At 51.8% G+C, this 21,339-nt stretch overlaps 1 protein-coding gene across 2 annotated transcripts; it reads right to left on the reverse strand.

Moving 5' to 3' along the window:
- Positions 1-12,879: 12,879 nt before the first annotated feature.
- On the reverse strand, positions 12,880-21,258 carry TXN2 (thioredoxin 2). 2 transcript variants are annotated; one of them, XM_080392926.1, is made up of 4 exons: positions 21,116-21,258; positions 20,226-20,425; positions 18,489-18,612; positions 12,880-13,628 (listed from the first exon to the last, which is right to left on the reverse strand). In XM_080392926.1, the coding sequence occupies exons 2-4, from the start codon at positions 20,423-20,425 to the stop codon at positions 13,512-13,514; spliced, it is 441 nt and encodes a 146-aa protein (XP_080249052.1). In that variant the 5' UTR covers positions 21,116-21,258; the 3' UTR covers positions 12,880-13,511. The 2 variants fall into 2 exon arrangements, with proteins under 2 accessions (XP_080249052.1, XP_080249051.1); XM_080392925.1 differs by lacking the exon at positions 21,116-21,258 and adding an exon at positions 20,810-21,030.
- Positions 21,259-21,339: the final 81 nt, after the last annotated feature.

Consider the following 21,339-nt stretch of genomic DNA (forward strand, 5'->3'; position numbering starts at 1 on the left):
TTGCATCCAAGGAGCTGCCCAGAAGGCAAGGAGCAGTGTTTATGTGGGACTGGGGAAAGAGTTTCCAGCAGACCTGGAAAAGACTGTCTAGGGGAAAACTCATAATTCTCAGTGGCAGCTTCCCAAGCACAGCAGTTCTCATCAGGAGCAACCTTGCCTCTCCTCTCTGAAAGAGACTGAGGATAGTCTAGTGAAGATACCTAGTGAAGATAGGCATTCCCCCCTTTATTGCAGCACATCAAATACAGTCCTCCTTTCTCACTGTGTTGTGTGGTAGCACAGACTGATTCTCAAGCCAAGATCAGCTCCTGTTGCTTTCCCCAAAGAGCTTTCAAGCTCAAATGGACCAGACAAACTCCATGTGAGAGAGCAATCAGAAGGGAAGAGAGGCTGAGGCTGGCCCCAGTGCCTGCAGTAGGTCCCAGGCGGGAGCTGGGTACAGAATCCTACCCTGACTGACCAGGCAAGCCTGGGAACCAAGCACTCCATGGCAGCACAGAGCTGCTTCACATATGATGGGAAATGTTTAAATTGCTGTAGTTGGGGCCCACAGGAAACTTTTGGGAAGTGTGCTGGGTCTAAGACAGGAACCAAGAGAGTCAGTGTTTAAGATATGCACTGACAATGAATTGCTTCATTACTTAGAGAAAAACTGAGAAGCGGGAAGGAGAGAATTCAGCCACATCAGGAAACAGGCAAATAATTGTCTGACGGATGCACCAGGTCTCCTGACCGCTGGTCTAGGGCTTTGGTGCTGCTCAGCCCACAGTGTCTTCCTCATAATGACAAGCTTCTCCTTCCAGGAAACGGGAAGCTCTCCTCTGCATTTAGGCATTCCCCATGGGAAGGCACTGCATCTCGGAAAGGGCAATATGCCCTCAGATGATCATTTTCCTAGAAAGAAAAGATGGAGGAAGGAGGTGTTTGATGGCTGACATGCTAAGCGTAAGACCCTGAGGACAGCCTCCTCCCTCGACACCAATAGTGGGGGCTGAATGGCACAGCTAAGTCTCCTCCACTGTGTGCCCCCATGTGTCTCAGGTCTCCAGGGGCTGTGTAGGGTACAGGGGACCCTGCCAGAGAAGTGTCACAGCCATGCTATGGGATTAGGGCTCAGCAGGGTGGTGTGACCCCTGCCTACATGCTGATCAGCACAGCTCTTTCCCCATCATGCAGTACCCTGCCCGAGTGCGTCCTCTCCTGCGGGATCTCACGCTCTGGAAAAGAAGCAAGAAGAAATGTCTTGCGTGGGGCTGCTTACTGTGTCTGCTAGTGTCTTGGTTTTCCCTGCTGTACTGTTTTTCTTTCTTCTTCTGCATCTTCCCCTATACATACACTTTCAATTGAACAATGAAAGTGCCACCCTTCAAACTAAGGAAACTTTTGGCCCGTGAGCTGGTGAAGAAAGGTACGTAAACATGTGAGCTACAGCCCTCCTCCTGCAGCACTATGTAAAGCAAATGAATAGTCTCAGGCAGGAGCTTTCTACACTTCAAACAGTCCATGGCAAGGAGTTGTGCAGGGCAGAGCACCGGGAGAAACTGGACCTCATGACCTGGCCTTGCACATCTGTGAGCGCAGACATGGGAAACTGCCTTTCGGGAGCTGGGGTGGGGAGTGCTGGAAGCTGCAGGCAGGAAGAGTCAGCCTTGGGAAGGTGCCCAGTCTCCGCAGAGGAGGCAGGTAACGATCACACAGCTATTTACGGCTCTTTTTGGTTGTGACAGCCACAGCCGTATATGGCCAAGAGCTGCAGCGGAGGTGGAGCCTCAGGGGGCACTCCTGGTGCTGCTCCCAGGCTGTCTGCCTGCACAAGCCACTGACCTCCTTCCTGGGAAAAACCCTGGGAACCCTCGCTGAATCCAGCTGTTTAAATTTCAAACTACCGAATGACCCAGCTCCCCTCCCCTTCTCCCCCGTAACTCCTGCTGGCTGGAGCTGTGGTGAAGCAGCAATGTCTGCATTTGTCATGTTGTGGGTATCTGGGGGCACTGGGTTGGAGAGTCCCCCCGCATCTGATGTGGAAACCTATTCCCATCTGGTCGTGATAGTACTGAGAACCGGAAGAAAAAAAGAAAGGAAAAACAAACAACGTTCCCCTCGGCCCCCCCAGTGTTGCTTGTCAGGCACTAGCGAGTGTGTGAAAGGCTGCAGCTGGCAAACCTGGTGCACAAACTTCGATCCTTTTGCCTCTGGATGTGCTTCAGAGCCCCTCAGTGTCTCTGGCTGAGCTGCCAGCGTGCGCACTGGGTTCTTACACGTTTCAACCCCATGCAATCCACCCAGCTGAACTACGCTGGAGACTGGTCACAAATAAAACCAAACATAAACATGATAAAAATGTCACTGTCATCAGATAAGGTTGCTATGCACATAAAATTCCTGACACAAGTTCATTAAACCAACACATGAAGAGTTAAGTGACATGCATACAGGGGCTGGGATGGGGAGAAGGGTACGCTCAGTGGGAATTCAGGCTGTAACTCTGTTTTTGGGCTGCCTGCGAGCCCATAGGACATCACCTTGGTGTGACTCAATTTCTCCCAAGGGGGAGGAAAAAGCTGTCACAGCACCCGTCCCCTTCGGTGAACACTGGCATATTTCAGGAAGGAACAGCAGGCGGAAGGCAGGGGTTAGCCGTGCCATTTGTGAGCTGCAGAAGGCTGGCCTTCCAGAGGACAAAGCACATGCTGACTGCCAGCACTCAGCAATCTTCACCAAAACCAGTCACATTTAGCACTCCAGGAGGCAGTTATCTCTGTTTTATAAGAGAGGAAACAGGCGCCGAGAGCTTCCTCTATAATACGCTTCTTGTAGTTGTAGCTACATTAAAGTTGCAGAAACACAGGGTTGAGTGGGCTAGATGCTACTACATGGGCTTACCAGTTCTGACACCCAGGTTTGCACAGCGGGTGCATGAGCTGCCAGGTGAAATTACCTTCCCTACCATGCACTGAGTTTTTATAGTTCTCAAGCCACATATTTTAAGAGCCAAGGGGGGCAGGAGCTGTGGAAGTGATTTCAGGTGATCCTCCCCATCTCCTGCGCTTACCACAGCAGCCACCCTTTAGCTGCTTGCAGGCTGTTGGTGGCTCAAGAGATGCTGTGCACCCTTCCGCTGGGGATGAGTGATGTGAGCTAGGTTAACCTGCAAGAGTGGAACATCATACTCCTCCTCAGCCTCGTAAGGGTCAGGGTTGGGGGTTGACGACTGTGTGAAGCCAACGCAAGTCTGAGCAGCCCCTAAAGGGCTGTTCCCCTCCCTCCTCTGCTCTTCACACTCACTGCCAGCCCCAGAGGACACAGCCAGCTGATCCAGCTGGAAACAAACTTGAACCAAAAGAAAGAAAGATGTTTCCAGCTTGATGATTTCCTCAGTCCATTTGACTACCTGGATGCTAGAGAGGTGCTGGAAATGCACGGTCATGGGCAGCCAGAAATAAGCTGGTCAGAAACTATGAGGGAATTGCAGCCCAGGAGGGTCCAGAAAGCCTCCTTTACAGTGAATATACTCCTGCTGTGTGGCTGGTCACAGGAGTTGTTATAGCATCCCACTGGCAAGTGGTTGCAATTAGTGTCTGAATTAAGGAACATCTATTGCCAAGCATATAGGATTACCAAAATCACAGCATCATTTAGTATAGGAGGTAAGTTTGGAGGTCTCCAGTCCAACCACCTGCTGGGAGCAGAACCAGCCTTTAGGTTAGGCCAGGGTGCTCAGGACCATAACCAGCTGGGTTTTGAACATCTCTGAGGATGGCAAATCCACGATCCCTTTCCTGCCTCTTGTCCTTTCCCTGAGGACCTCTGGCAATCTGGCTCTACCTTCTGCATAACCCCCATTTGTGTAGTAGAAGGCGGTGGTTAGATAGCCCTCCCTCACAAGCCTTCTCTCTTTGCAAACCAACCCAGATCCCTGAGCCCCTGCTGATGTGTCAGATGGTCCAGCTCTCTGGGTAGCTTCATGCTCCTCCACAGGAGTTGCTCCAGTTTGCTAATGTCTCTCTTGCATATGTAAAGAACCACCTGGTGCAGCCTGAGGAGCTATCTATCTCACCTCCTGGAGGACAGCAGGTGTCTCTGCCTACTTTTAAAAGCACGAGTAGTTGCGAGTGTGTTTGTTGGGGTGTGCATGCACAGTACCACCATATGTCAGTGCATGTACACAGTGTCACGCAGGGAGCTGGTACGTCTGCCTGTCATGTAGATGTTGGCTCAGAAGATTAGGTCATAGAAATGGGTGCAAATTCACTCAGGCCCGCGGAGCTGTGCTGGTTTCTGTGAGCAGAGCTGTACTGCAGGTACATTGTGTGAATGCCATCCGTATGCATACCCAGAGACACCTGTGCACCACATGCTTCTCCTTCAGCAGCTCTGCACCTTAGCAGGCACAGATCCTCCTTCCCTTATTACTGGAGATGTTTACAGTCAGGTCTAAATCTGGTCGGGTAGCTTCTCGATTACTCACTTCTCAGCTATTACTCTGCTTCAGTAATCCTGAAGCGCAGGGAGACAGGGTGTACCAGGCAGTAGCTAGGACTGGAAGTCTACAGAAATCATGTTCTGCTCTGCTGGTGTTGCTGGAGGGCAATGCATCACTACCGTGATGTCATAACTGTGAGGCACAACCTTCAGAGCGTAAAAAAGAACACCCATTACTCAGTGGGCCAGCAGGTGATTTCAAAGGAGGCAAGCAAGGAGACCTCAAAACTTTTACCTGCTTGCTGTCTTGGAGATAATGGTAGGCAGAATGACATGTCACTGAAAATCAGCGATGCCTTTTGCAATATCAGGATTGCGGTGTGATAAGCAATACCTCTGAAGTCTTCACGACAGATGGGAAATGGGGAAAGCTGAGATGAGTTCCAGGCCGTGGACAGGGAAAATGTACCACAAGGATATAAGATGTCAGGTATGAGGCTGACAACCAGGTCATGGACATGATCTGCAGGCAGGGAGGGAGGCAGGGACAGGGCATCTCTGCACTGCCAGCTCAGCTTCCCGCAATCTGCCTAATGCAGCTGAAAGCCCCATCAGGAAGAGTCCCTGGAGAGGGGGCTTGGAGCGATTCAGTGCAGGCCACACTCTTGTTCCTGTGGTGTAGATGGACTGGGCAGAGTAGAACCAAGGCTGAACCAGCAGCTGCCCCAAGCTGTAGAGGCTGCAGCAGAATGAGAAAGCTCGAGAGTGCTGGTTCTCGGCCAGTCATGTCCGCTCCCCATTTTGCAGCAAGACCTCCCATCCCGCCTCTGTCATAAGGAGCTTTGGTGCTGCAGCCCAGGGTGCCTGGATGTCCAGCACAGAAGGACAAAAGGTGCCAAGTAAAGAGCGCCTGAGTGTTAAGCCCCAGGCCAGAGGAGGAAAGCAAAGCACTGCAGTCTGCTATGGGGAACAGAGATGTAAACTTGGGTTAACGCAGCGTGAGGTATTTAAAGGACTGACCCAGTTCAGAGTCAGGCAGTTTTCTCCCCAGCTATAGTTTGTTACAGAAATGCTATAAAATAAGTTTGTCCTACAAGCCAAGGACAAGAATCACCAACTGTTCATGTTGCCCAGCTTCCTTTAGCCCAAAACAATTTGGGGACATGAGGTGGCCTGAACAAAACAGGTCAGATTTGAAAGGCAGAACTCATTCCAGGGATCAACATCTACTGTTGAGACCCACTGGTAAATCCCAAAGCAAGGCAGGGAGTTAAAATACAAACCTTGCTGACCTTCCCCATCAGCTCCACCTCTGGACCTACTGGTCCCAGCTGGGATGGGAGGGGAGAAGCTGTGTCTGTGCCATCAGCACTGCCAGACATAGGTTAGAGGGCCCAAAATCCATGCACAGACGCCATAAGCCATGAGACTTTGTCCTCTGCCCGGGGCAGGTTGGCCTGTCCCTCCCAGCTCTGCAGCCTGGCGTATCTCACCAGGCTTATCTGGTCGTGTGCCCTCCTCCCTCCCCAGCCTTACCCCCAGGACCTGGTTTTCCTGCTTCACCCCAAATGCTTATTTTTATTATTTTAAAACAGAGTTGCGCCTGTTTTGATTTGCAGGCAAAGGTTAGTGGGAGGTCAGAGCTGACATCTGGGCTGGAGGTAACATTCCCATCTAATTAGCAATCCCTGAATAATGAGGGCCTTCCTGTCCCATCCCCCTGCCCTGGTGCAGGGAGGGCAGAGCCAGCAGAGGCCGTGGCAGAAATGGGGCAGGAGAGCACCCCATTAGGTGGCATTTTGTTTCCAGAGGCGCCCAGACCAAACTCATGGGACTGCTGACAGGTGGCCAGTGGTTTTGCCAGCGACCCCCCAAAGCCTATTGTCCAGGGGGAGCCCGTCTGCCCTTTCTGCAAAGCAGGGGTTACAGGTATAAACACCCGGGGTGCTACCCTTACTGCTGCATGCGTGGCAAGAGAAGACACCGACGCCACTGGGAGAGACGATGTTGGTGGGAGATAAATGAGATGCACGGTCAGGTCCCCAGAGCGTGGCTGGCCATCCGCTGCCCTCCCCTCAGCCCAGGGAGATAGTTGTACATTGGCAGCTCTGTCCCCGCTTTCAGGAATTGGATCATTTATCAGGGCGGCAAAGCCCAGCCAGGCTGACGTGATGCAGCTGCTGGCGTGCAGCAGTGCTGCGGAGAGGAAGCAGCCACAGCGGGAACCAGCTTGGGCCAGAATGCTGGGCTGGGGGGGCAAAGGGACGGCAGTGCTGGGGAGACCCAGTCTGTGAGGGCATATCTCCCCTGCAGCAGGGCATGGAGAGGCTAGAACACAGCCTGACTCAGCGGGGGGAGAGGCTCCCTGGCTGAATCACCCCAGACTCTGTGCCTTCCCCGCAGCTCCCCCACCGTGGGCTGGCTGTGCCCAGTCAGCGCTTGCAAAACCCCATGAGATCACGGGCGCAGGCAAGCGTGGGGGGGCTGAACTGCAGCCAGGCACTCTCCAGGTGAGATTACAACACTGGGCACATCCACTCCGTGCAAAACCCCGGCTGACGCCCCTTAGCAGAGCTGGTGACACACCAGCCTGCCTGCCCTGTCAGCCCTGTGGCAGGGGCACTTGCTGCCAGCAGCCTCCAACATGTGGCCACTCCAGCCAGAATAGCCACGGCCTGTTGATACCTCAGAGGGGACATGACCCTAATTCCTGGCCTCAGTATAAAACCCCACGGAGGGAAGGAAAAAAGGAGGCAGGGGAACAAAGCTCAGGATTTAGCACTGGCAGAGCTCAGCTGCCATGCCCCTGGCTGCAGGCTGGAGAAGATGAGGCTGGAAACCGTGTTGTTGGGTCAGCCATGTGCTGCTGGCCACCACGAGCTGGGCACAGCGTCACAGGAAGGCACAGAATCATAGGGGAGCAGCAGAACAAGGCTATGAGAGAAACCTAAGGGGTTTGCTTGTGACCACAGCCATGTGCTGCCAGTTTCTTTGCCGCAGGCTCCAGTGAGACCAGCAGTGAGAGGCGCCTCCTGTATTTTTTCATCTCAAGGGTGCTACCAGTTTCTGCCTTCCTGTGCAATGCCAGACTGATTAAGAAAACCTCAAATGTGCTTCTTCTGAGTGTCATGAAGAAAACCTAAACTGAGAAGAGAACTTGAGACCAAGGCCAGGGAAAGTGGAACAGGAACTAAACAGGGCGCAGACAGGTACAAGGGGGTTGGTGTGCTGGGCTGCCACATAGTCTAGCATTAAAAATGCAGTGGCAGGCATGACAGCAGCAATCTTTAATATTTCTCGAGCTCTACGAGAAGTCTCCATGCTCCCGTCAGGATCTTAGGAGGAAGACCGTGGGACCCAGCCTGGCTGGGAAGGTGGATGTCCTCAGGTGGTGAGCTAAGCTGAAAGAGCTAAACTGAAGGATCATCCCCTTGGGAGCAAACCCAGAAGTGAGAAAGAAGAACGTGAGGGTTTTGTCTTGTAGCTTCCTGCCAAAAACTGGCATGGCTGTAAACACAAGCACAGAACAATAAGGTCTCCTGTCCCAACAGCTGCTAAAGCCGTCACCTGGGGAGCTTCCTGCAATCAGCCAGTGGAAGGACAAAAAGGAACTCCCACATGCTTTCCTGCAATTTGTCATTTGCCTGATCTTTGCTCTGCCTCTGCCATCCTCCCTTCCCCCGGAGCTGCCTGTCTCATGCTCCGACAAGAGGATGTGGTTATGAAGACCAGCCTCTGGTGAGGAGCAACCTCATCGTTCAGCCTTGCTTCTCCAAGCAGCAAGAAGTGCTTTTCTTTATGAATTCTGAGTCGCTCAACAGCCTCCCCACAGACGGCGTTTTCCCTGGGCTGGTTCTGCAGGCACTGTGTGAACTCCCCCTGTACCTGGGTCCCAGCACCCCAGAGAGACCCGCAGCACTGCAGGTCTTCTCTGCCTGCCACGTGTTGCAGCTTCAGGGATTACAGTGCCCAGAACTCGCATGACAGTGCCACCAGCTTCTTTTTCAGAGCACCACACCTTTCCAAGAAGTTAATCTCTGGGTCTGAACACTGCCATGCTGGATCTCTCTTCACAGATGAGTATTTTTAGAAAGTTTGAGCTCAGACTATGCAGTCACTCCTGAGCTATGCCAGGATGAAAAGAAAACAACCACTTTTGCCTGAACAATACCGGTGTGGAACAAAAAGCCACTGCAAATGGGGTGTTTCAGCATCACTCAAAACTAGCCGAGCTTTGAAAGACAAAACTTGCAGTCAAAAAACAAAAAAAAAAAAAAGAAAAAAAAAAAGAAAAAAGAAAAAGCTTCCTAGGGAACAGAGCTTTGACAATTTACTTTAAAAGCCAGATTAAAGCAAAACAATGTTATATAAATACGGGCGGGCGTGCCGGAGCTTGCACACAGTACGACACTCGGTCTCCATCGCAGCTGCTGTGCTAGCTAGAGCCAGGGCGTTCGTTACCTGCTGGTTGCAGCATGGCGTGGCCCTGCGGTTAAAGCCACTTGCAAGGAAAGGAGTCGTGCAGCGCCTGTGCCCACAGCTACAGGCCCCACGGGGAACTGGGGAAGCGTTATTGCCTCAAGATGGAGCAAGAAAACGACCTCGGGGAACGCAGCTCCTCTTTGTCCCCAGGTTGTGAAGCTATGCCTGCGGAGCCGGCCGGCCAGGACAAACACCCTCTCGCTGCCAGCTGCGTGGGACCAGCGTGGAGGAGTTGCCGCCACGTGGGTGGCCAGAGGTCACCATCCTCTCCGGAAACCTGGAGCATTTTGTAGCCTCTGGGCAACTTGAAGTAGACGCCTTCCCCTGAGTGGGAGAGCAAGCAGGCTGGCTCCTGTCCTGTTCCATCAGTAGCTACAGCTGCTGGGGACATCTGTGAGCCCCAGAAGCTCCTGGCACTCTCCACAACAGAGAACAAGAGTACATGAGTGGATAAACACACATACATATATATGTTCAGACATAACTTCACAGAAGCTGCAGACCACGGAGAAAACCCCAACAATTTCAGTGCATTTTTATTGCGGCTGTTTGGATTATCAGGGCACAGGAAGTCGACACGGGCAGGTGGGAGGTTGAGTGCTGCCCTATCGCCCACAGCCACCAGTTATCCTCCATCCACAGGGCCAGCATCCCCCTCTGGCCTCTCCTCACAGGACCAGATTCCCCATGTCCCTGACTGGCAGGGACCTCTTGCCACCAGGAAGGCAGCCACAGGGTTTCTCTTTGCTCCTTCTCCACTGGGACGTGGGGTGCCACGTTTTCAAGCTCTCCCCAGAGGTCTCCTGTTTCCACCCATTTGGCTCCTCTGGCTTTGCCAAAAGTGGCAGCTTCTGGCTTTTGCAAGAGAAAGGGTTTGAGAGTGAAAGTGTTGCTGAAGTTATGAAGCTGCAGAGGCAGAGAAACCACAAAGCTCACAAGTGCACCCCATGTCCTTGAGGAGAGCGGCAGGAAGGTACCTGTGTGTGGTGATGGACTTGAGTCTGGGTGGGTTGCAGGGGCAGGTAACAAGGACAGGACTGTGTCACAAGTGATCTAGTTTGGTTTTGTTCTGGAAGTCAAGCCCATGGTAGTTTGATTTTTTTATTGCTTAGGATATTGCAGCTGTGCGAGCCGGTAACTTGCATGAAACTGAAGCTCACAGTGAGTACTTAACGCAATTCAGCAACAGTTTTGAACAACGCTATGCTTAATGTTGCTGCTAACAGCCTTGCAGTGTTGGAGAATTTAATTGCCGAATCTGTCTGTATCCTATAATTACTTAGTTGAGAAAAATGAGGTGGTGGGGGAAAAGCTCAAACCGATTAACAAACTGTTAGGGCAAACAGCCTGGCAGGGCTGGTGAAAGGCCCTGCCAAACCAGCATCAGTGGCGGCCGTTTCCCTGTTGACATGGAGCTGGGCTTTGTTTTGTTCTCTGCATAGGAGGAATCATGTAATATGTTGATAAAGCAAAGGATTTACTGTCAGTGCTGGGTGCCCGGGCTGCTGAGGCCAGACCTCACTGGAGCCAAACGTGGCCAAAACTGTCCCCTTCAAAGGACCACATATACACAGCCCACTGCATGCTGCCAGCTAGGCAACCGGAATTTTCCATCCTCTACCAGCACTTGAAGCTGGTCTTGGCGTGGCACCCCTAGCAGAGGAGGCAGCGCAGCTCTCCCTCCTCGCACGCACGCACCGTGGCTCAGAGCAACTGGAGGCTAACGTGGAGGTCAGCAGGATGGCACAAACATCGTGGGGAGAGGAGCAGCTGTGTTAAGGCTTGATGCAAGTGTAAAGCCAGCAGAAACAACTGTAAAGCTTCTGCTTTGGACAAGACTGTGAGGACAGAGCCTCTCTGTGTCTGACCTCCAGCAGGGAACTCAGCACTGGGTTTCAGAACATACCTAGGGAGGGAGAAGTGGGTTTAGCTGAGCTTTGCTCCTCTTGGGAAGGCACTGACCGCCATGTCCTTTTAAAATAGCAACATTAGAAGCTGAGAAAGCTACTGTAATATAGGTAGGCTCTGGCAGGAGAGAACAAACGCTTAACAGATCAGAGGAGCATTCTATGTGCTTAACTCCAAAAGGGAAAACCAACTGCATCCTTGCTGGAGTAAGCAGACAGGAAACATTTTCACGGCTGACATGGAAAAAGCAGCTACTTCTGAGGAATTACCTGTTGTTTCACTCTTTCCTCTTGGGAAAGACCAGCATCACATTCAGGTGGCATGAAAATTGCTGTCCAGCTCTGCTTTTAAGCACTACATAAATACACTGCTGCTAGTGCTTCCCGCTTGCATGCCCTCTGTTATTAACAGCAGCTGTGGGAATCCCTGAAGCCTCCCCTAGCAGTCTGCAAACAAGGAGCTGAATTAAGATCCCACCACAGAAAACATCCTTGCGCTTTTAAGTCTCATCCTGCAGTGAAAACTGTACAAAGCGCTGGGGGAATCTCAGGCTGCCCCCGCACTCCTCCTCTCCACCTGTTAACACCATTTCTCAAGGGCTTCCACAGGGTACCATGTATGTGGGTTTTCACCACTTAAAGTTGCAGCTTTCACATAATGCACCCTAAAGCATGCTGGTGCTTTAATAGCTGAATTACACCTTAGCTCCACTTTTCCTCAGAAGGAAGTGATAAAATAGCTAATTTATACTGCCCCTTAATTACACAATGCAAAGTCACTGTGTTTTTTCCTGTTCTGTAGGATGGTGAAGCATGAAAGTTGACTATTGTTGGGTACATGACGCTGTTCCCCTATTTTTCCTGCTCATGCAGGAAAATGGAGACAGCCTTTACTAGAAGTGTTTACAGAGCAGGAACACTGCAACGGCAGGGGAAATGGCCTTGCCTGAAACATGAGCAGGACACGAGCAGCACAGCTTCTGTGGTCTCCCACATAAAATAAAATGCCAGGTTTTACTGATAGTAACAGTTCCTTACCAAATTACATCCAAGTGACATCACCTCTAGCAGCACACCAGTGGTGAGATAGCCCAGCCTCAACCGGGATGTACCCATTTCTGGGGACCAGCACCACCTTGTGCTGCTGCCCAGGCCCTGGGGGTGATGGAAACAGGTGGGAGTAGTGATACCTGCAGCACTGCAGTTGCAGCAAGACATGCAGAAGTTGGATTGCCACACCTCTGCTCCTTCAAGGGTCATAAATAGTTACTGCAAAGGTGCAGAAAAAAATTGCCTCGTGGCTTGTAACAACTTATGGCAGGGAGGTGAAATGGAGCAGAGCCAAAGCAGATGTAAGAGTGACTGAAGGAAACAGAAGCTGGGAAGGAAAAAATAAAAAAAAAAACACAACCAGCTTGTCCATAGTTATTAAGCACTTACAATGTTCTTGTGCAGCTTTAGGTAAGTACACTGGAACGAAGCATTACAGCAGGCACCAGCCGTGGTGCTGTACTCTACCTACAAGCAGATGAGGAGACTGGGAGCACTTAGAAGCCAGGTTGACTGGTAACAGGTGTATATAGGGAGGAGGAGGAAGAGATGGGAAGGGCCGAAGGCTGCTTGCGATAGGAGCACACAGCTGCCTCCCTTAGTCTAAAGGTCAGGGTAATTAAAGTCAAAAAACTGCCTTTTAACAGGGCTTACCTGCATGAGCAGATTTAATCATTTACACAAGGGAAAGGGAGGGTCTCGGGCTCCTCGGGCAGGAAAGGAGCGAGAAAAGCATGGGGGGAGTGAGCACAGCTCAGGTTCCTTGTGTGCAGTGAGCCACTATTCCTCTGTGCACGGGAGAACAGTCCTTCCTCCGGGATCCAGCAGCACCCAGAGGGAGTCCTAGAAGCAGCACTGGAAGCCCTGTGAAAGTAATCCACTTGTTTGTTTTTCAGCACATTTCCTTTTAGCAGGGATCAAGTCATAACCTGTGTTCTCCCAACTCATCAGCAGAAACCAGCCAGTGTGCTGCTGATACCCCCTCTCACCTTTCCGGACAGACAAGGGACTTCCCTGCGATTTCTGAGAATCAAGTTTTATTCTCCAGCTAGACAGCAGTGACCAATAAAGTTATCTTCATTACAGACATACAAAAGGAGATCCATAAAATACTTCTGTTTTCTATTTCCTCTTATAAAATTATGATGGGAGCCCATGGATTAGTGGAGTTGTACCTGTTGCAGCAACACGAGGAGAAGGACAAAGAGACAGATTTCACAGACAAGGCAGAGGCATTCTCAGCTTTAAACAAACCCACCCAGGGCAGGTATGTACCCACATCTTGCAGGGAGCAGCTGCCCTCTGCTCTGGGCTATCAGATGCTAGGCAAAGAGAAAAACATTCCTGCTCTTAACTGCAGCTTCGCACGTCAGCTCTTTTCTGATAAAACACAGGCTCCTAACTCCAGCCGTATTCCCCATTTTGAGAAAAAGCAGCCCCACTCCTCAGCACCCTTTACAACTACTGCTGCTCAAGAGAAGTGGGAGTGGGAGGGAAGAGTAACAGCACTGTCCATCTCCTAAATACCCCAAAACAGAAAAAAACCCCAGGCTGTACAAGGCAGCCAGTTCACATGCCCCTCAGCTCTCTCAGGCAAGGAATGCACAATGCGGACGTGTCCAGAGACAGAGGTACAGTCACCCTTCTAATTCAGGCTCCAATGAGTTTCTTGAGGAATGCCTCCAGCTGATCCTCATCCTTTATCCCCACAAACTTATCCACAACATCTCCATTCTTCATAGCCAGCACAGTTGGCACTGCTGACACCTGGGAGCAAGAGAAACAGGGAGACACAGGTGAGCAGAGGCTGCAGGGAGCCTAGTTGCACCTTGCTGGCCCCAAACGGGGCTCTACAGAAGCAGCTATAAGGGAGCTGAGCATACAGCTCAAGGGTAACGTGTCTGCTTGCAGAACACAGGCCAGCTGAGATCTATGTTCCTCCTCTCTCTGTGGACTCATCTCTGCACTGACTTATGTTGCACTAAGTCAAGGCTGAGCAGCTTTCCAAGTTTAAAAAAGACCCAACATTTTAAAGACAAACCCAAAGCTAATGTAAAAACAGCAAGGCAAAACTTTCCCCCCTGCCCCAGTACAAATTCCTCTTCTCCTTCCCTTTTGTCATGTCATAAGCAAACAAACCAACCCAGTCTTTTACCAGGACATCTCTCAGACATGACAACCTTTGGACGTCTCATGGCCAGGTTGGTATCAAACTCTACCCATGTTCTTCTTCAGACAGGACTGGAGCTGGAGGAAGGTCCCCGCCCTGATCACTGCACAGGCAGATTTCCTGCTCCCTCCTACCACAACCTCCTCCAACCCATCTTTCCTTTTCTACTACTGTTTCCAGTGGTTTAGGTGGTCACACACCAGTGGCTGTCCACTGCAGATCCCTGATGATTAGGTAAGAAGTGAAAAAGTCCCTCTGCCCAGAGCCAGTAGGCAGCTGCGCTGCTCTGGATGCTGCTTTTTTAGCCCAGGACAAAGTTTTCTGAGAATTATCCAAGAGGACAGCAGTGGAAATGACTACACTCCCCAGGGACTTGCCAGCTGACCAGTGACAGAAGAGACCCCAGGGACATGGCAGAGAAGAAGCAACCAAAGCTCAGAGAGCTGCAGTGACATCTGGTCATGTTTTTGACCCCACAGCTTTGGTGCCCTTATCTCTGCAAAGCTCGCACCCCCAAAACAAGTCCTGTCCTCATGTTGCCTTCCGCGTCCCTGCCAGCCTGCAGGGACTTCTCGCATGCACTGCCCCCCTCCCCCCCGTACTGCCAGCAAGCATCTGCAAATCCTTCCTTGGGAAACCCGCCAGAGGGCTGGCTTTTCTCCCATCGGGAGCCTGAAGATGAAAGGGACATTATGTGCTTCTCTTCCCACCCGGTCCCAGCTGGCCAGTCCGGCGTGGCTCCCCGCAGTCTGTCCTCCAGGCCTTGTGCAGTCTCATCCGAAGGGACAGGAGCGCCGGGGCTGCCGCATCGCACGATCTTCAGCTCCTCCTAGTGACGGGTGGCAGCGTGTCCAGAGGTCTCGGCCCCGGCGCTGGCGACGGTGCCGTCAACAGGCTCCCTTGTGATTTTAACGGTACCAGCACTGCTGCACTCAGCTGGTCTCTTCCTCCCTAAGAAGGGCAAACCTCCACTGCGCCTCCCTCTAATTTGCAAAGTGGGTTAATAATGAGCGGAGTTGCCCCAGCTCCATTCAAAAAACCAACATGCCCAACCAGCAAGTCCAAGCATCAGGCCGTTACAGCCTGGGGTAGGGAACGGTTGACTCTTTGAAGCACTATGAACAGCTAACACAGAGTTACAAGGCTCTGCACGCTGACCAGTGTGCCCATGAGCTTCCCCTTTTCGTGTTGGTGAGCAAACCCCAGGAACGTGTGGCCGATCTGGGGCTGGCACTGCAGAGCTGGGTGAGAACAGAAGGCACTGAGAAACTTGCCTCTGCCCAGAAAACAACACTTCCGACAGCTTCCTTCCTTCTAGCTGCAGCAAGGGCAGCTCATTAATGGAGCACGTACTTTTTTTTTGCTGCTTGAGAAGCAAATGTCATGGGAATTTCTAGAACACAAAGTTGCGGACATTTTTTACCTCTTTTTTTTTTTTTGGTCCCATCTGCCCTGAATCTAAACAAACCCTCCTCCTCTCTCAAGGCATTTCTAGAGAAAAAGTCAGGCTGCTTTTGATCAGCGCTGACTACAGATATATGCAGCCATCCAGGCTATTCCTGGCAGCATCCGTACTAAGGGAATTCTCTCCCATCTGAAACTGGGATTTTATACAAGCTTGGATGCCACACAGTGCAGCACAGGGAAGGATTTCACCCGGACTTCAGAACAAGGTGTAACAGAGGGCTGAGCTCCGCCGATGAATGGCTGTCCCTGTATCCAGCAGCTCTCCTGAGCTGCCCACTCGCAGCGGCCGGAGAAGGGGCTGCCCTTTCCCAGTGGCCACACATGCAGGCAATGGGCCAAGGCAAGAGATGAATCTAAAGAATTTCAAGAGACAGCAGATTAAACAAAAAAGTACTCCTTCTCCCCTTCTGCTTTTGGGGTGAGAGAGGTCAGGAGCGGGCTGGAGCAGCAGAGAAAAGCCACAACCAGAGATGAAAGGTGTTAGATATAAAGAGGAATCCCCAGAGAAAGAACTTCTGTGCTGTGCATAACCAGACAGGGAAAGGCGCCAGGGTAGTTTCTAGTCGCAGGAAATGCATCCCCGCTTAGTGCTAAGCCGGGACAGCCGGGAGCCAAGGGCAGACGGCAGCCCGTGTGAAGGAATGTGACTGCATTCCTTGGCTCTTCCAGGGGGTGTCTCCCCCTAGTCCTGCCTCCCCCTGCACCAAGGAGGCTGCTGAAGAGGAGCTTGTGCAATCGGGCAGCAAGCGGGGGGCTGCGTGTGTGGGCAGGGGAATAAACATGGATGAAGACTTCCGGGCAGCTAGTGGAGGAGTTGTGGGGGCGGCACAGACACCGAGAACCCCCAGAAGAAAAACTTTCTCAGCCTGCAGACATCTGATCCCCAATGGAATGGCTTTAAAGCAAATCCTTCCTGATCCCTCCCAAATATCACCTCTGGTTTTCCTGATCTCTCCTAAACACTACCTTTGGTCCCTCTTTGATCTCGATTTAGTGTCTTCCCATCAGCCCTTAGGCTCACATCTCCTTAAGTGGCAACTTCCCAGAAAGAAGACTAGCAAAACCAAGTGCGTGCTCAGCACGCAAACCAAACTTCTGCCTTAAAAAAGATGCCCCAAACTATAGAGATCAAAGCAAAAATTTCTCCTTTACACCTAACCATCTGCAGCTACCCTACTCTCAGACACTGCCTAGGGGTGGGGGTTTAGCCATGAGGATAATAGCCAAGACCAGATAAACACATCACTCTGACAGCAGAGGAGGCAGCAACGACCTCCAGACCCTCCTGCTAAACAAAAACTTCATCATGTTTGTATATAAGGCTCTAGAATGAGTTGCTGGAAGCTGGCCCTTGCCTGCAGCCTCAGTCCTGCCTGCACCTACGTCACCAGGGCTGCAAAACAGGGACCCTGCAGACAAATGCGTGTACACTGAAGGCTGTGCAGCTGCTCACTCACCAGCCAGTGGGAGAGTACAAGCAGCCTATCATCAAACCTGCACAACTTGGGGAATTTTCAGCCTCTGTTTAAAAGACCTTTATTCACATGCACACACTCTGCCGTTTTCCAGTCATCTGATATTATCCTCTTGTAATCACAACTAATTCAATCTTCTGGAAGGCTTGGAACAATACAAGTGTTGAGCTAATCATCTCTATATTCTCTTCTCCTTTTCTCCTTAGGGTTGTTGCTACAGAGCTTTGACTGCATCTATTAGGATTTACCCACTTTCTGACCACCACTGAAACAATCTCACACGTCTTCAACTTCTTACCAGCACCCTTGTGCTATGCAGCCTTCGGGCTTGCCACACGCTGAGCACTGCTCAGGAGCCAGCAGCCATCTTCCTTGGCCCGGGGCATATCTGCCAGAGCACCGGAGGCTCCCACGCTCATCTTGCGGAAGCTGCAAGGCACGATTGTGGGTGCCAGCTGGGTGGACACTCCACCACAGCACAGGCAGAAAGGTCTCCTCGGGAAAGAGTGGGAGGCAACAAGCTGTTTCCACTTCCTTCTTCTGGCTCGGCAGGGTGTGGGAACAGCACAGTGTCTCCTCCAGACTCAGTAAAATGACAGCTTGCTCAGGAGATGGTTCACACTTTGCTGGGCAACTTGAGGAGCTTCCTGTTGAACCTCCACCCTGGGAGCAGGACTTCATCTGCAGAGGGGGAGTAGCTCCATCCGCATGATATACAAGTGAAAATTAAGCACTTTCCTCCCTGTAAAACACAGCAGCAGGATGCCCTGGCTCCATAGACTGAGTTGTTTACAACGAGAGACAACGGAGGTGAGCACAGTTGTCAGAGAATTTTTTGTGTTTCTTAAACTAACCTATTCATTGACACAGGGCAAAAATACATAAATCATGTAAACCAAAGCCATGGCCTTCTCCAGTCACTCTGCTCCTTCCTGGGAGCAAGGCACTGCAGGGTACACACCCAACAGACGCGTAAAAAACTAGTGTAAGCACCAAGGTCTGTGCTTGTCAAGAGCGGGATGAATGCTCCTGTTGCTCATGTGTGCTCTCCAACTTGGCTCCTACCTGTCCCAACAAAACCCAGCAAGAAATCTTGAACAAGGAAGGGAAAGAGAGGGACAGGCTGGCTGCATTAAGAACAACATTCAAGAGCAGAGCAGACTGGGGCTTGCTACTTCATGTTCCTGCCCTGCACCTGAGCAGCCCATACACACAGTAAAACACTGTGTATATGCTGCAGGCTCCTCAACACCAAGCAAGCATTTATGTTGACAGATGCCTGCAAGGCTCAGAGGACACCTTTCTGCAAAATTAGATGTGGGGATGCTGAGCATGAGCAAGAAAAGCCAAGCAGTGAAATCCACCTACTCACAAGTGATCCAAGGGGTCAGGAACTGGTAGGCACTGGGCTTCTCCTCACCACCACCACCACCGCCACGCAGGCACACCTCTCCCCAGGGAAGGACCTTCTTTGCACTACCAGCAAAATAAAGTCCGCACTCTTCTGGCTCCTACCTCGTACTCAATAGCAAGGTCTGTGTGATCGTCAATGTCCACTTTCGCCATCAGCACCTTCCCCTCCTGCTTGGCCACCATCTTCTCTAACCTGGGGCCTAGGATCTTGCAGGGGCCACACCACCTGACAGAGAAAGAGGAGAGGGGACATCAGAGGAGGTAAGCACAGCAGCAGCTGTGGAAGGCTTGCTGGTACACCAGTGCCTTTACCACCACTGCTGTTCCATTCAAGAACCAGGTTGGGAATACCATTCCCAAACCACGATTTAGAAAAACGTTTCCCTCACAACAGAGCTGTCAAAGGGTTTTTATCTGTGTGTTCCTGTGGTGGTGGGAGCTGAGTAGAAGAGGTCACCATTCAGCATTTGCGGTAAGCATTTTGATGTCATTTTGACCATACCACAGTCTGCTCTGCCAGCCTTGGTGGTCCTCCTGCCTCCTCTTCTTAGCTGTTCATCCCTACCCTGCTTTGCATCCTCACTGGTGTGTATGTGCAAAGCTGTGACCCTGCTGACCACAAAATTGCCCTAGAGCAAGTGCTCCTGCCAGGTGTGGGGGTCACAGCCCACACTCAAATTGGTTTATGCCAATTATCAAATCACAGACATCCCCTCCACACTCACTACAGGGTTTACAGAAACTCCCCTTTATCTGCAAAACTCACAGAGGCATCACATCTGTTCAAAGAGAGACCACCTATTCCAAGCCCAGGTGCAGTAACAGCAGACTGCAAGGCCCTGTACACAGAAAACATCCCCTACATCCTCTGACTGCACATTAGCATAGTATGAACTCAGTTCAAGGAAAACATAAATTAAAGCTCCAAGTGTCCTTTTTAAAAAAAAACCTGAAGCTCTGGAAAACTTTGTTCCTCTTTAGCCTCCCTCTATACCAGGTTTCAGGCTTTCAATCATTTGTCCTCTCCTCCCTGGATGATCCCAATTAACATTCATTTTGGTTTGTCAGTTTGGTCTATTTAGAGCAGAAGTTGTTGGGCTGTTTCATACTGTTTGCCCAGAATCAGCCACAACAGGCTCACATGACAGCACTGTGGGTCTGTGAAAATATTTGAGAAAACAAAGATAATCAGTATTGTTAATCCAGCAGATAACATCTAGGAATATTTGTACTAGCAAGAGAATGACAACTTTTTTATTGATCACAAATGCTGCTGTTGGTATCAGTGGCTATTATTAATACATAAAGGCATTTGCTGTCAAGATCCGTGCCTCAAGAGCATGCAGTGTAAGAAAACCTGAAAGATGCAACATGATGGTGCAGGGGTACGCCAAGCGCAGTATTCTTCCATGGCTCTTCAACATCATTTAGTGTTTTTAAGAGGAAGTTTAATCCACAAAGTTAAAAAAGGGAGGCATCAGAGATTTTATCTTGAGGTGTCTTTTGCAGGATGATTCAATGCCAGCACCAGGGTGACACCCAAGCATTTGGGAGGTGCAGCCATGCTGCCCTGGGGAGTGCCTTCCAGGCACTAGTGTTCTACACTCCTGCAGGGTGTAGCTATGCCCACAGTGGTGCAACCCAATCAGTTAAATCTCTACGGATTGCACCATAGAGGCAGAAGCACCTTTTCACATCAGATGTGGCAGCTCCACAGCTTGGGAAGCCTTCACATCCCCAGTGCACCCAGAATGCCACTGTGTCAGGAAAGCAGCAGGGGACACACCTACATGTTTGATGGCAGAAAGAGGCTCAAGAGCTGTGTGTGTGGGAACTTACTGTGCATGGAAGTCCACCACAACGGGTTTGGGGTTGTTCACCACCCGGTCCTGGAAGTCACTGCCGTCCTGCACATTGAAGGTGCTTCTGCAGGCTGCTGAGGTGCCGAAGGCCCTGCCGTGGGGTGCCAGGGGGCCCTGGGGAGGCAGTGTCCTGGAGGTAAGGGACAGCAGCTGCCGGAGCACCAGCCTCTGGGCCATCTGTGGAAAGAGGAGGAGGCATGTGGGGTGGGTGCACCTCATGGCCAGTCCCACTGCAGCAGTGCCTCACTCACAGTCCTCTCAGCAGGGCAGCCCCCAAGCCAGGACCTGCCCTAGATAGAAACACATGGGGCATCGAACAGGAGTGCTTACTCCCCCTAAGCCCAGCCCTTGCCAGCCCACTGCAGCTTCAGCCACACTGCTGTAGGTCCCACCCACCCTGGAGCCCCCAGATACAGACCCCAGATTCCTCCCTATTTCTATGAGGCAGGCACAGGCTTCGCATTTCCCACAGCCCTACAGAGCAGAGCCCTCGCCCCGGGCCTGTTCTTTCCGACGCACAGGGCAGGCCCCCCAGCCACGGGATCCCCATTCCCCCGATACCATGGGGCTTGATTCCTTTAACCAGAGGGTCCCAGCAGCTCCCACCAGTGGAATAGGGCCCTCCAGACACAGAGTTCCCCCCTCAGCCCCCCAGCCCGGTAGGGAAGGCCACTCCTAAGTCACGGGAGCCCTCATTGCTCCTCCAGCACCAGAAGGCAGGACAGTCCCGCTAAGGGGGCCCAGCTCCCTCCTCCAGGCCCTGAAAGCAAGCCGCCCCAGCCAAGAAGGCCACACGGACCGGGTCCCCGCCCCCCCCACGGGACCCTCGCCCCACGGAACCCCCAAGCCGCAGCCCCCGCCCCGCACCTTCCCAGGCCCGGAGGTGACCCACACCCAACTGAACTTCCGGTTAATGCCCCGCCCACCCAGGTACTGATTCGCCGCTGACACAGGAAGACCAACGACGGAACGGCCACCCTCACAATCGATTGGCCGCCGCCCCGAGCCCCGCCCCCCCGTCTGACTGGCCGCGGCGGTCGTCCTTCAAAGTCCTTTCCCACCGCCCCGTAGGGGCCGGCGGGCTGTGTCAC

The sequence above is a fragment of the Falco punctatus genome (assembly GCF_963210335.1).
Source record: "Falco punctatus genome assembly, chromosome: 6".
Classification (NCBI taxonomy): domain Eukaryota; kingdom Metazoa; phylum Chordata; class Aves; order Falconiformes; family Falconidae; genus Falco; species Falco punctatus.

Coding starts and splice junctions, on each gene's coding strand:
- TXN2 (XM_080392925.1), bottom strand. Junction 18,613..20,225: donor GTGGTGGACTTCCATGCACA/GTAAGTTCCCAC, acceptor TTTCTCTGTCAG/GTGGTGTGGCCCCTGCAAGA. Junction 13,629..18,488: donor ACCTTGCTATTGAGTACGAG/GTAGGAGCCAGA, acceptor TCTTGCTCCCAG/GTGTCAGCAGTGCCAACTGT.